The 15653-nt window shown below is 43.5% G+C and overlaps 1 protein-coding gene across 5 annotated transcripts in view; it reads right to left on the bottom strand.

Moving 5' to 3' along the window:
- LOC109873597 (mediator of RNA polymerase II transcription subunit 13-like) overlaps positions 1–15287 on the bottom strand; it is a 105950-nt gene extending 90663 nt beyond the window's left edge. For all 5 annotated transcript variants that reach the window (XM_031808953.1, XM_031808957.1, XM_031808954.1 and 2 more), the window contains exons 1-2: positions 13798–15287; positions 1014–1251 (exon numbers count right to left, since the gene is read on the bottom strand). In XM_031808953.1, the coding sequence (XP_031664813.1) occupies positions 1014–1251; positions 13798–13869 (310 nt within the window). In that variant the 5' untranslated portion in view covers positions 13870–15287. The remainder of the gene's footprint in view (positions 1–1013; positions 1252–13797) is intronic.
- Between the last annotated feature and the right edge of the window lie 366 nt (positions 15288–15653).

Raw genomic sequence — 15653 nt, 5'->3', positions numbered from 1 at the left:
TCTCTCATCCCTTCTCCCTCTCTCTGCTTTACTCATTCCTCCTCTCTCATCCCTTCTCCCTCTCTCTGCTTTACTCATTCCCCCTCTCTCATCCCTTCTCCCTCTCTCTGCTTTACTCATTCCTCCTCTCTCATCCCTTCTCCCTCTCTCTGCTTTACTCATTCCCCCTCTCTCATCCCTTCTCCCTCGCTCTGCTTTACTCATTCCTCCTCTCTCATCCCCTTCTCCCTCTCTCTGCTTTACTCATTCCCCCTCTCTCATCCCTTCTCCCGCTCTCTGCTTTACTCATTCCTCCTCTCTCATCCCCTTCTCCCGCTCTCTGCATTACTACCAAAACCTTTCCATAAACCAATCCTTCACTTCCTCCTCTTGTCCCCCCTCTTATCTTTCTCTTCCCCTGGCTTAGTCAATAAGCTAGTTCCCTGCTGCAAGCGTGCAGCCAGATATTGCAAATGTTTCTATAAATAGAGGGGATAGTGCTGACAGTGGCACTCTTTCAGGTGAGATATCTCTCCGTAATGCACACACACACACACACACACACACACACACACACACACACACACACACACACACACACACACACACACACACACACACACACACACACACACACACACACACACACACATACATATAGGATCTAAACAACAGCAAAAAAAATTGCACGTAGGGAGTCTTACTGTGTGCTTCATTACAGAGACTTTCCTGAGCCAGCACAATGCCACACAACACAAGACAGTAAAACACGGACCACACAACGCTACACATCACTAAACATAAAGCCCCTTTTCCCCCATGTCACTGACCCCACAGCACAGCATGAGCACTTTTAATAAAATGCCTATTCAACTGTCACTCTCAAGGTCCACATGCAACAAACCCAGAGGGTGGTGGTAGCCTACTGGAGGGATGGGGGGGGATAGAAAGTGGAGAGCAAGGGAGGTCAGAAGAAGGGGGGAGAAGATGAGCATATATGACTGCGCAACAGCGATCAGCAGCGGCGGGCTCACCTTCCAGCTCGTGATGGATGACGTCGGAGAGGTTGGGCTCATCGCCCCACCAGAAGATCCACAGCTCCTTGGCGTCAGGCTTGACTTTGCGGCGCCACACACACAGCAGGTTGGCCTGCACACAGCGTATGAAGCTGCGCAGCACCGGGTCATCCTGTGCCGGCGCTGAGATCACCGGTCCGTACTCGCCACCGCCGCGGAAGCTGTAGCACCGCCATTTGATGCCCGTCAGCTCCGCCTGGAGAAGAAAAAGAGAAAGAGTGTGTTATTATTATTTCTGCATCCGGTCATTATTTTGTGTCATCATAATTAGTATCAATAAAGTTAATTTAATTGAACTGCAATACATAGAGTCAGAGAGCTTTGAATTATTGTATCTGAATACTGTAATTATTTTTGTATTATCGTAAAAACGAATTAATATCAATGAAGTTGGTTGAAATGTAATTGGATTACTGTAATGAAGGAGATGAGTGGCCTCAATATGACATAACCAGGATATAAAACACAAGGATTGGTCCCGCTATAATTGAACATGTTCACCTCAATGACTATGCTCTCTAAACAGTATTGTACTATGGCCTTCCTGCTAACAAGGGTTCTGATTACTGCTAAAATGTGAATAAATCCCCTGCTACTACTATTATTCTATTCACATTATTCATATTTGAATTTCACCAGAGCTGTTGTAAAAATGTATATACTGTATAGTATGACACTGAATAAGCAGGTGTGAGAGAGAGAGAGAATGAGAGAGTGATTAATAGAGAGCAACAAGGAAAGAAAGAAAGAAAGAAAGAAAGAAAGAAAGAAAGAAAGAAAGAAAGAAAGAAAGACAAAGAGCGAGAGAAGAAGGGGGGAGAAATTGTGTTAGGGTCAATCACCGCAGCATAGCCAGTATCTGACATCTTCTCAATTTCATTTGATGGAATAAAACGCATTTATGTTTATCAGAGGCAGCAGACAGCCTTGTCAAATAGGACGTTTGTTCAATCTATCGATGAGCAGTAAAAAGGCACCCCCACTGCACCAGGGAGAGGGATCTTTAATCAGATGTGAAAACACCAATGACACCGAGGATAGATTTTCTCAGAAAGGTAAAACAGTCTGGCTTGGGTGGAATATTGTTGTCATGTGCACAGTCTGTCTTTTCCCTTCTGTGGTTTGGGTTTTATTTAAATACAATAAACAATGGGGCCATTGATCCATATTAGTTATGGCTGAAAACCCTGAAGTCCCCCACAAGAGACATTGATTTTGCATTTTGAATGCAACTCAATAACAGAGTCGTCAAATTATGATCCAGTGTTGGTGTCTATGAAGAGCAAGGCTGAAAATGAACATCTCACAAAGGCTGTGTTCAATACCCACAGAAGCAGATTTGGCAGGATAAGGGAGATCGCTCTGTGAGCCACACTGCCAGGGCTAGGCTTCTCTCCTGTGTTCAGCAAGCTGTGAGGGCCTAGCTTGGCACGCCGTCCTGGCTGGCACCACGCCACCCCTCACCAACTTGGAGAAAATAATACTATCTGTCCCATTGGAGCTTGATGGAAGAACCGGACAAATGGACAGACACATGCAGGAAAATGGGGCACCTGGCTGGAATAATTTATCTCAATGTGCTTATGTGGTCGGAGAGATAGCGAGAGGGGTACTGTGTGTACTGTGTGTGTACTCTTTGTTTGTGTGAGTGTTTGTTTGTTTGTGTGTGTGAGTGCGTGCGTGCGTGCATGCGTACATGCAAGTGTGGTTGTCTGTCTGTACAGTATAGCATACGAGTGTGTCACAGACAGCCCCTGTGACAAAATGTAGCTCGTAATTACAAACCCACTCGTCCATAATGACAGAGTGTTTGTAATCTGAGATATAAACATTGACACGTCGATAATCTGGCCTAAAAATAGTCCCGCCGGAGGTCAAGGATGTGCTTCTACCAAAGCAGAGGAGAAGAAATCCGACATCGGCCCGAGGACGAGTCACTCTCTGTGAATGTCAAAACCTTAGAGAGAGTCTGACAGGGGTCACTTCTAAACCTGAAACAGGATCACTGGGAGGCCATGTAGTGTCTTACTATGGCTGAGACTGCACTAGACTCCCCCTACGCATCACATATCAATAACCCCCATGATGACCCCATTGAACCATGAAGGAACTCCTGCTATAAGCTAATCTAATGGCACAGTACCTCACACACACACATGCAAATAAATACACACACACACACATGCACACAGTCCAGAGCTGGGATGCAGACTAAGGGCGCTCAATTTTAGAGGCACATTTTCTGGTTGACAGTCAGCGAGAATCATTTTGTCCAATGATAACAGGCGTGATGTGATAATGAGGTGTGTGTGTGCAGGCCCTGGGCAGGTTTCTGTGCAGCCTGGGAGCCAAGGAGCGGAAGTGAGAGGGCTAGTGACACTTTATCCCTCATACATTGAGGGAGCATAAATCACTCACAACATGCGCAAACAACCAGTTTCCTCCAAATCAATTTCCACAAGTAATAAAAACAGAACTGTTTCATGCACCTTGTTTACTGACCCTCTGCTCTCTCATCTCTTAATGAACACAGTCACGGAGAGGACCTTCCTCTAACCTCCATTACCTCGCTTTTCTCTTCTCTCGTCTCTCTCGCTTTTCTCTCCCTCTCTGTGACAGTGCTGCCTATGGTACTATACATCCTGTGATTGATAACAGCAACAAGTGAGAAGTGCAATCTCTCCCTAGTCGGTGGAGAAGAAGAGAGAGTCTAACTGTGAGCTTTCAGTGCATATCTGTGAGAGTATACAGACAGCTGAATGACACAGTACAGTATCTGTGTTTCAGGTATCAACCAATAGAAGATCCTTCCCCAGAGGTCATACAGAAAACACTAAGCATCTGGTTGTAATCAAACACATGTGGGAGTCAAAGCTTCTCCTCTGGTGAACCTTTGGCACACACACACATAGCTGGAACTGCAAGTAGTGTCCAGTCAGGCACATACAGTACAGGCACACTTATATAATGTAGTAATGTAGATGTTACATCTACTGGTTTGGGTTTACTGTATTACGCCCCAGTAAACCAGCACATCTGAGTATGTTGATAGTGAGTATGCTGTATACAGTAAACATAGTGTACACAACCTAATAGAAACCTATAGACTCTGAACAGGAGACATATAATAACAGGTAAAGCCCCATAACACAGGTTAAAAGGTTTCCACACAGACAGGAAAGCACACTTGACTCAAGCTTCACCTTTGAGGTCAGCGACCGACAGAAAGGTGAAGCCACAAGAGTGCTCGTGGCGCGAGAAAACATTCAGCTTATTGTCCTGCCTTAACCTTTTACTGCAGTGGGCTAAATCAGGGTCACACAGAGTGTTTCTTGGTAGTCTTAAACAAATCTACTTTGAAACCAAAGTATACACCTCACACACATGGTTATGGGCTTAAAAAAAAGAAGACGCCTGTACCATGTCAGATATAAAGTTGAAATGTATTACGTTTTGAGATTGCATCCCAATATTACACTTTATATACATCACAGAAGACTGATATATAACAAAACCGTTTGACATAGAAAAACCGTAATTTGGCAGTTTAAAAGAAAGTATGTTTATTAATTATGAAATTATGAAAAATATGAATAACATTCCACCCATGAGGTCACTAGGTCATTTGACTGCAGGAAAGGGCTAGCAACTTGGAGTGTTGCGGAAAACATCTACGAGACGTAGGGAATGGATTTGACCTCCATGCCGCAAAGGCCATTTTACCTCCACGCTGAAAGACGCATGTGCTAGTGCACACAAGGCACTGCAACAGTCTGGAACAGAAAGGTGTGCATTGAACACAAGGTCATGCAAGACAACACACGCAGAGGCACGACTGTATAGTTGGTGGGGAACACTTCCTTCCTTCCCCTTCCATGTCAAACAACACTGTTAGGGTACTCTATTGTTTCGTTACACAAACCACAGGTAGCCAATCATAAAAAGCAGCCTTCTGTAAGCAGCGACAACCCAAAAATATAGCACAGAGTTGTCTGGAGTTCTACAGGAACCCAGAGGACTTCACCATACGCTCTTGACATATTATCAACACACAATGCTATCTTTTCCGTCTGAATGTTAAGTTCAGTTTAGCAAACAGCTTGAGTTTCTAAAAAAGTAGCTTCCTCACTATTTAAGGCCATTTAGTATTTTAAGAATGGGTGTCTTGAACAGGAGCGTCTCCTCACCAGATGAGGACCTGGTATCAAAGCCGCACCATCTGAATGATGAGAGAGTGTAACACAGATGCCACTCTAGGATCCTTGTAGCAACGTAAGAGCGATAGAGTTGGACAGAGGAGAGCACTTTAGGCAGTAGAGAGACAGCTTATATATCAGCAGCTTTACCTATCAAAGCTTCTGTGAAACACTTTCTGTCAGGGTGGCATTTTCCGCCTGTCAAATATCTGAAGACACTTGCCACGCTGCCAATATGTGGGGTTTGTTTAACTGACAAGCTGTTTTGGTAGGTCTACAATACTGTAGACACGACACTCACATATCATCCAAAAGGACTCAACAGAGTCAAATCCATTTAGCTCAAATTTAGAAAATAATCTGAATTTCAAGTCATAAATAGATTTCACATGAATTGGAAAATATTTTTATTATTTTCAGAAATGTTTTGCTCAACTCCTGAAATTATTTGATTTGGAAACTGAAATTACCTTTACCCTGTAGTCTGTGTTGAAAAATGTAACTATTTTGAAAACCAGAAAGAATCTATTTTCCACATGGGCAGGGAGGGTGGCAGACACTGGAAGTCCTGAGAGCCTATAAGGACCAGTCTGATTGACTATGAGAAATCAGAACAGGCTAGATCCCCCTTCTTCAATTAGCCCATTGAATTCAAATTAACCCATATTACCGCCTGCTTTTTTCCCTTTGGCATTTTACGGTGCACAAGGAGCTCTGCAGATATGAGCATAGCAGAGGAGACAAGACAGGAACACAAAAGCACGAAACAGGTGCAGAAAATGGCCTCTGAGGCTCTCAGCACTAAACAGGTGCTTTTATTCTGCCCTCTACCGGCACCTCTACAAGGCCCTACAAAGGAAGGGGCGTCATTTGATCGTGTTTCTGTTGTAGGATCTGGCCCTAGGAGGCAAGCAAGCCAAGCGACCTAATTAGAGCTACACCCGTCCCCGGGGGCAGAGTGACGGATGGACCTGCCAATCAGCTGTGGCTCACACTGCGGAGAGCTGCAATCAACCTCTGACTTCTCACCTGATGCAAGGGGAGGGGGGCGGGACATGAGAAGGAGGAAGACCAATGAAGAAGGGGGAGAGAGGCCACACATAGCCAGTGTTTGGTGTGGCAAACAAATGCTGACAAACAAAGACATGGGGCCATACTGTTGGGTTCAATCTTAAACGGAGGACCTACCTAAAACAGTGGCCCTGCTTAACGTGAATTATTAATGAGCAAATACATTTACCAGAAGTGTGTCTCCAGCGCAACTTAATTAACTGTGACAGGCCAGAAGAAATACACCAGGAAGAAAAAGGGAAGTAAAAACAGTTGCTAGGCAACATACACCATCTGTAAGACTTCGGCAACTTATTTCATTTTCAAGATTCTGTCTCCAGGGTTACTGCAGAAAGATAACATTTCAAACAGTTTAGGGGTCTGTTCTGTTGACTGTAAATTACAAAGGGATGTAATTCTCCATCTCTTGCCCTCCCCTCCTTCTCTCTCTCCGGTAACACCTCCATTAGCTACCATGCACCTGGAATTCACTGTCTCTGATTGGAATAATAATAATAATGACTATATCCAGCACAATATAAATGTCAGGAAAGCCCCTGACTTAACAGAAGCAACACATTAATATCCAACTATACTGAAGAAAAATATACATTTTCAGTAAAACGCAACATACAACAATTTCAACGATTTTACTGAGTTACAATTCATATAAGGAAATCACTCAACTGTAATAAATTCATTAGGCCCTAATCTATTTATTTCACATCATAGGGCAGGGGCACAGCCATGGGTGGGCTTCGGAGGGCACATGTCCACCCAATTGGGAGCCAGGCCAACCCACTGGGGAGCCAGGCCCAGCCAATCAGAATTATTTTTTTTTAGCACAAAAGGGCTTTATTACAGACAGAAATACTCCTCAGTTTCATCAGCTGTCCGGGTGGCTGATCTCAGACAATCCCGTAGGTGAAGAAGCCGGATGTGGAGGTCCTGGGCTGGCGTAGTTACACGTGGTCTGCGGATGTGAGGCCGGTTGGACATATTGGACATACATTCCTGCAGTTGCACGCTCACTCAAAACTCAAGACATCTGTGGCATTGTGTTGGGTGACAAAACTGCACATTTTAGAGTGGCCTTTTATTGTCCCCAGCACAAGGTGCACCTGTGTAATGATCATGCAGTTTAATCAGCTTCTTGATATGCCACACCTGTCAGGAGAAATGTTCACTAACTGGTATGTAAACAAATTTGTGCACACATTCTGAGAGAAATGCGTTTTTTGTGTGTAGGGAAAAATTCAGGGATATTTTATTTCAGTTCATGAAACATTGGACCAACACTTTACATGTTGCGTTTATATTTTTTCAGTATATAAGGTAACTCTGAAGGTTATGACTGCGCTTTTGTTATGAACAACTTGACATTATCCAGATGTACTGACTTCATTGAGCACTGCAAGGAGGCAGCAGAGATGTGTTCAACATTTAAATTGGACAGATGTAAATGAAAGTCTGAAATATATAAATAATTGGATGTCGCCTATGTAATTAAAAGTGAATGCAAATTGAATGCCTACAGAAAAAATAACAAGTCCTATGTTCATGAACCTAACATGACTTGCTTCATTACACTAAGTAAACAACAGAAACAGACGCTGCAGCGCTGGCATTACAGAACCATGCACTGACACCTGAACAGGTTTAGACCTGCAGCTCACTTCTCTTCTGCCTGTAATCTGCTGTTTGTTGACCAAGTGGGAGTGGAAGCATGGAATCAGAGCCCTTCAAGAGCCCTTCAAGAGAAGAATCAGAGCCCTTCAAGAGAAGAATCAGAGCCCTTCAAGAGAAGAATCAGAGAAGTGACTGCACTGACTGAGTGCCTTGACTTCCTGTCTCTCGCAACATCTTAACACAGCCTAGCGTGACCTTCAAGTACTCCAGTACAATTCACTCGGGGCTGCTTCCCTTACATATACATAGTTTCTCTTGTTCATAAGGGAACATCTAACACATCTAGCACATTTTTTTGTATCATCGCTGAGGCTCAATACGCACTGCATGACAAGGCATCGACTATATTGACTATATTGACTCCAACGTGTCTCCACATTATATTGGAAATCCCATTCACCGTGTGTGCCAGGGCTGAGATTGAGTGTGCAAATGTTCATTACCATGTGAAAAGGCCGGATGTCTGCTAATTTAAGATGAGAGCACACTTGTGGCAGCAGCGCGGCACAAATCAATGCGCTGCGATGGTTTTCAAATCAACGATCTGGACCTAGCATGTTCGTTTCCTCGAGAGTGCACCGCTGATTCATTGGGGACCATTTCTCAATAGGACATGACCACATCGTTATTAGACTTCACAACCGCACAACAAAAAGTATTTCACCTAGCTACTCTTATCCCGGACACTCTTCTGTAGCTTTAAACAGCCTTTAACTGGAGTTTAACTGTTATTGAATCGCAGCCAAGTACCATATATTGGCTAAACTGTCAGAAGCACAAATAATATTAGCCAAGTTACAAGCCGAGAGAGATAGCTTCTTTAAATGGAAATGCTCTCTCTATCAAGATTGCTGGGTCAATTATGGTAATTACAAAAGGCTTCTCAGTGCTGCAGTAACAAAGACCACAACATGTGTAAAACATCCTTATAGCATCTCTGGATGACACCTAATCCTCTCCCAGTCACAGCGTGTTGATATCCAAACAATCAAGCTTTTAAAACACAGTATCAAGTTCACATATGAGAAATCACATCATTTTATTTTACTAGGCAAGTCAGTTAAGAACAAATTCTTATTTTCAATGATGGCCTAGGAACAGTGGGTTAACTGCCTGTTCAGGGGCAGAATGACAGATTTGTACCTTGTCAGCTCGGGGATTCGAACTTGCAACCTTTCGGTTACTAGTCCAACGCTCTAACCACTAGGCTACCCTGCCACCTCATGGAAATCATGATAACAGATTTCCAAAAGCCAGCATTATGGTGGGAAAACAGTGTGGTGAAACTCTATCGAGCCATATGAAATAGTGTGAGGGGAAAAACTAAGTGTCACTCAAACAGTTTGTGTCCCTTTGATGGAGATAAAGAGGGCAGTCCTGGCTGAGGAGCATCACAATGTTAGACATCCCCTCAGTAGCAGCCACAGCATCAGCCTCACTACTTCTCATTCCTGCCAAGTCCCCTTTCCCACTCTCCCTTCTGTCGCCCTGTATGCAGGAACACCAGAGGGCTAAGAATAGCACACAGCTGGCACTGCAGGGCTGACATATTTCAAAATCAAGCCACTGTTCTCCAAAAGATCTCCCGCCTACCCCATTCATGCCATTACCATCCCTGTCCCCATCCCCATCCCTGTCCCACACCCTGTCCCACACAGGACCAAGTTGGCTACCTCTCCCCTCTTTTTCAGTCGTACTTCAACTCTCTGGCAGGGCTGAGACAGGTCCCGCTCAGACAAGATCTATGGCCCACCACCCAGGATTTATTTCAAGGGATTGGTAGCAAAGAGAGGCCTCTTTCTCTGCCTTCCCCTCCCTCAATCATCATGCCCACCCCTGTGAAATGTGAGAAGGCTCGTTAATAGATTGATTTGTAGTGGAGTAATCTATTGGGCCGGTTGTGTGTGTGTGTGTGTGTGTGTGTGTGTGTGTGTGTGTGTGTGTGTGTGTGTGTGTGTGTGTGTGTGTGTGTGTGTGTGTGTGTGTGTGTGTGTGTGTGTGTGTGTGTGTGTGTGTGTGTGTGTGTGTGTGTGTGTGTGTGGGACAGAGGAGTGGGGGTAAAGTGGGTCTGTGTTGAGCTAAGGATGTTATCCTGGAAGGATGATATGGGGGGACAAGCCCCCACTGAGTAGAGCCCTGTTGTGATGACAGGGATCCCCATGCAGTGACAGAGAGAGATTAGCTAACTCTACACACAGCCTTTCCAAGTGAGGCCAGGGCAAACTGTCACTACACTATAGCAAGAAGACCAGCCAAGGAAGGCTGGAGTTGGTCTTGGTTTGGCTACTAGAGCACTGATAGACGGAGAGCTATAGCTGGCCAGATGGAGAAAGACCACAGGGTATTGGACTAGAGATCTACACTCTTAGAAAAAAAGGTGCTATCTAGAACCTAAAATGGTTCTTCGGCTTTCCCAATAGGAGAACCCTTTGAAAAAACATTTTTGGTTCCAGGTAGAACCCTTTTAGTTCCAGGTAGAGCCCTTTTGGGTTCCATGTGTGAACCCTTTTCACAGAGAGTTCTACATGAAACCCAAAAGGGTTCTCCTATGGGGACAGCCGAATAACTCTTTTGGAACCCTTTTTTCTAAGAGTTAGCATCCCAGAATTCCTGGCTTGATGCTCTTTTAGTACTTAAAGAACAAAGTCCCGGTTGAGCACATAGTAGTAATCCTCTAACATTTGAATACTGGCCATTATTATAGCTCCTTATGAGCAGGGCCACTAAGTAACCTAAATACAGTGGGTCATCCTGTTCAATTGTATTAACCAGCTCATCTGTTATCTTATTCCCCTCGCTCTCCATCTTACACAGTTGGTTATCATTATACATGCATGGACCTCTATTGGAATACAGTTTGTCTAATAAGCACCTCTTAGCTGATCACATTATACCTCCACTTGACGACACTTAATTACCAGTGTTTCACTCCGAGCAGCCCTGTCTGGGGGACAGGAGGACGCCATTAATTAAAGCAAGAAAATCCAACCTATGTTTGTACAAGGGTACATGTCCCTGTGTGTGTGTGTGTAAATATGTTTATGAGCATATTCGGATACGTTAGTGTGTTTTTGCAAGCATGTGTGTGTGTTTGCTTTCCCCGGTGTGTGTGTGTGTGTGTTAGCTAGTGTGTTTGTGCACATGCTGATGCTCCCTGCGTCATGGGCTGTGCGCTCCTTGTGTTTCATATTTTAGCAGTGACTCAAGCATGAGTCAGTATAAAGAACCTGCCCAAGCTATAGAGGGACAGCCATGATCTCTCTCCCTCTTTCTCTCTCTCTCTCTCTCTCACTTTCTCTTTCTCTCAAATGGGCCGAGGCTAGCGCTCAGGAAATACACATCACACATAATACTTCCCTCAAACGAAAACAGATTCCCCTGCTCCGCTCGTTCACTCTCTAACTGCTTTTATGCAGCACTAGAAAGAAAGACAGATTCTTCTGCCTCAAACAAGACTGCTTAAGTTCTTTCTTCATACCCCTCTTTCTTAGGCTCCTGTTCATTCTTTTTCTAGGATTTTTTTGGTCCTACCAGTCATGATGATACTGAGATGAAAGTATTTGACATTTTTAACAGCCTTTCTCTCACAATGCAGTTGACATAGGCTGACAGTAATCTGTTTCTAATGAATATATGCTGCTTAATGCTAAACCCTTTAGGTGGTCTATTGACATGGTCAATAATAATAATAATAATAATAACATGTAGTAAATCATTCAGACAAGGTTACTGCACAGTGGTGTTCAACAGGCTGTCAGAAAATTACTTTCACTGGTAAAGCACCAACTTTACATAAACTATGCTGCACATACATGACCCTGAGACTGAGGTGTGAACATATTTAAATATAATATACGTACAGAAACTGTCACCATGTAAACACAATGACAAATATGGTACACAATAGTCATTATAGAAGTATTAGCAGTAATACAAAAGCAATAGCGCATGAAACATGACTCTAAATTCCGGCTTTTCTGTTTGACCTCAGCACACTGCAGTGAGCGATCTCCCCATCTCTCTCCCTCCTTGACAAGACACTGGTTTGTCATTAGTGCTCATCTGACTTTGACTTCCTGACAGCCACCACAGTAACTAACTGCTGTGCCTCTAACCACTTATAAATATTCAGAACAACAAGCAGACTTTCCTCTTCCCTCTCACCTTTCTGTTCACACAGACAGAGAGAGCGTGGAGCCTTGCCAGCCCTCTGCACAGCATAGCATAATAATGCAGGGGGAGTCTTTTGGAGGGAAAACACTGGGTATAGAAAGTTGACCAAAAAAAACAATCACTGTTTTACTCTGTTTCCACAGGCCCGCTGAAAGAGAGAACCTGACAGGGGAGCTCTGGTGACTGCACGAAACGCACTTAAATTTGATCTGATTAAATGAATGTATACCAACAGAGAGCAATAAATCAATCAAGAGGGCGTCCCTGAATTTGCACGGTATTGGATAAATCTCCTGCAAAGGTTTTCCTCCTCTCCTCCCACACTCGCTGGCCACATTGGTGGAAAGGTTCGCCTGCTACCGCGAACCCTCACAAACCACACTGAGAGCGTGACTGTAACTAGTGTAGTGTCGGAGGCACAATGCTACTAGAGATGAACATGACTACCAGCATCATAACCTAAAATGCCCTCAGGACCCCTATTGTTGTTGTGGCTCCTGACCCCATGCCCAAACTCAATCCACATGCCTTTCCACTTCAGTGCATGTAGTAGTAGTACAATGCAGTTAACTCTGTGAGTGCAGGGTCAAACTCAGTGAAGTTGAGAAACGTTTGGGACATGGAGAGTTGGGATTGAATCAAGGCCATAACAGAAACTGGTGAATTCCGCTAAAGGTCTGTTTGATAATCTGAGCAAAGGTTGCATATAATCTTCCAATAAGGACTTTGAAAGTGGAAATCCTGTTGTTAACTTGAGACATGCTACTGGCAGACAGCTCGTGTTTCCTTTCTAGGACAGAACACATTACTTCACCTGCACTTTGAGCAGAGGGGTAAAGGGTTGAATAAATAGCTTTTGGATACCTCTTATTTCATATCAATCCAGGTATAATAATTGCTATGACCCTTCAGTGTCATAACCTGCTGCTCTTGAGTGCTCTGTTTGGGCAGTAGCCTTGGCCTATGGTAGCCTTTGCATTGCTACTATTACAAAATGATTTGCAGAAAATCAGGAAATGCCTCACATTTTTCCACCAACTCAAAAAATACTTGAGAGGCTACAGTGGAAATGCTTTTTCCACGTGAGTTGTTGAGAAGTGCAGTTCGGAGAAAGTGTTCCAGGTTTTAGTGTAAGTCTTAATATGCCTAGCTATTCTTCATTGTTTTGTCTGTCTTGATTTTTAAGTATGTCTGCTAGTTCAATCTGTCTACACAATGTCACATCACTAGGCTACCATGCTGTCGGCTAAGAAAAAGCAATAGTGACATAATTTGGTGAATTTAAAATAAATTATAGGCCTAGAAATTAAAGTGTGACATGAACAATAAACTGGCAATATTAGGCTACTATTTTTTATGAGGCTGTATATATTTGAACAAGCTACAAAACAATGTAGGCCTAGCGTTAAAGCCCGTGAAGTATAATATAGTATCATAATACGTTTAGTAATAAAAAATACAGTAGTTTTCCTAGACCAGTGGCTCGCGTTAATGATTGGTTAATAACGGCCCCGACAATTGGTTCACCTTTGTACTGCGAGTGCAGATCTAAAGCTTGCCTACTACGGTCTTATGACTTGTCGCTCACGCCTCGCTCATGTCTTTATGTGCACCCATGATTTGTTTTACTGTACCAGAGAGAAGAGGTTGGAGTGGCAGTCTTCAAGGCTTGCCCCGTTAGCCACCCAATTCGCTGCTGTAGTCATAATCGTCCGCCGATCGGGTCGTCAGTGCAGGGCATTTCGAAATCCTTGATCGGTATCAAAACCGAGCAGTGGTGACAAGTCGGTTCCCTCACAAGTCTGCCACGCCACCGCCAAAACACGGGAAATTGTCTAACAGATCAACAGCTAACCTCAAGTAGCCCAATTATTTTGTCAACAAAGAAAGAATTCCAAATGTATCAATAACCCGCGTTGACTGTATACCAAACTAATGGTTTCTTTTCGTACATCCAAGTGGGTTCGCAGATCAGAACATTGTTACAGTCCAGCTCAGGCGATCCAAACCTGATCATTGTCAAACGCAGAAAGCAGGTAGGCTAGGCTAAAATGTATCCGTGTCTTAATCCATGGAGAGAAATGTCAATCCGTTTCCATTCCAGTCTTTCTGATGGTAGCCCTACTTTAATAATTAATTTTAAAAAATGTACATATATGTATAATAGTGTAATCCATGTGAAGTCGATCTATTATTTTCTTCCAGCGCGTAAAACCCCATCAAAACGAGTGCTTAGTCCGAGAACTTCTAGAAAAACACTGTAGTTTATTACGCGTTTATTATCCCCTAATTGAACACGAAATCGACCGTTTAGGTGTTGGAGACCAGTCAGCTGCGAATCGCATGCAAGAAATCTAAATTCGATTCCCAGCCGCACAAGCTAATGCACCAGTTGTGATAGTTTTCTAGAATTGCATGAGCTATTAATAGCTTTCTTTCTTACCACCACCGTCCCCCTCACAATGTAGCCTGCCACACACACAACAGGCAACTGTGACTGGAATGTTTAATCCTTGTTTCACTTTCCAAATAACATCAGACTGCAAAATAAAATATTGCTCTTTGGTCGGGTAACCCAAGGTGGACAGCAGGAGTCGATGGTCTCGCAAACAAAAAGTCAATTCCATATGTCAATGTTAAACGTTTTCTTATTTCTTCAAACGAAAAGTATACTCAATCCACCAGAAGGAAAACGGCAGCAGTAGACCGAGGTTGTTGTTTTTTTGTTAATCCATCCTTCCTTTCTGTTTTATATCATTACGAAATGTCCTGCCAGTTTCCTAGTAATTAGACCTCGAAATATTTATTTAGCTTGAAATAACAATAGCTGCAGTAATGTATCCAAGAAAACGTTGACAATCCAGTAATGGTGACAATCCCTGTCTGACGTTATGATTGTCAAATAAATGCTGCACACTGGTCAGATGAGTCTAGTCTCCTTATCTCCCTCTGAAAAAACGTGAAAAATTACGTGTTCCATCTTAAAGCAACATTTATGATGTGAAAATCATACATTAAACCGTCGATGATATGCGGTGTTTCTCATCAAGTAATTCAGAAGCAGCGAGTCCCTTTCCAGGCATTGTTTATGTCTCAATCAGTGTATTTGCTGTAACATTCGTAAATGAGCGTGTGTGTGTGTGTGTGTATGTAGGAATATGTGTGGCTCTCACTCTGTGTGTATGTGAGTGTGTACTACTGAGTGCTTACGCGAACAGCAGCCCACCACGCATAGCAATGTAATGGCGGCCGGCAGGCTACGAGAGACTCGCTTTCCCATTTGGCCAAATAGAGTCCTCACGTGATCAAAGTAAGGGATTACAGCACTGTTTAGATTAAAATCTTTGATACAGGCCTTGATGCGACGCTAGAGGCGCCAGTGGCTCTCAGTGGCAATCAGCTGTCATCTAACCACATCACACATTATCTCCCCTATTGTTACAGTGTATTGTTGCGTTGTTACATTGTTACGCTTAACAATAGAACGGTT

The sequence above is a fragment of the Oncorhynchus kisutch genome, linkage group LG29 (assembly GCF_002021735.2).
Source record: "Oncorhynchus kisutch isolate 150728-3 linkage group LG29, Okis_V2, whole genome shotgun sequence".
Lineage (NCBI taxonomy): Eukaryota > Metazoa > Chordata > Actinopteri > Salmoniformes > Salmonidae > Oncorhynchus > Oncorhynchus kisutch.
The sequence above is the reverse complement of the archived record's forward strand: the minus strand, read 5'-3'. Positions and strand labels throughout refer to the sequence as shown.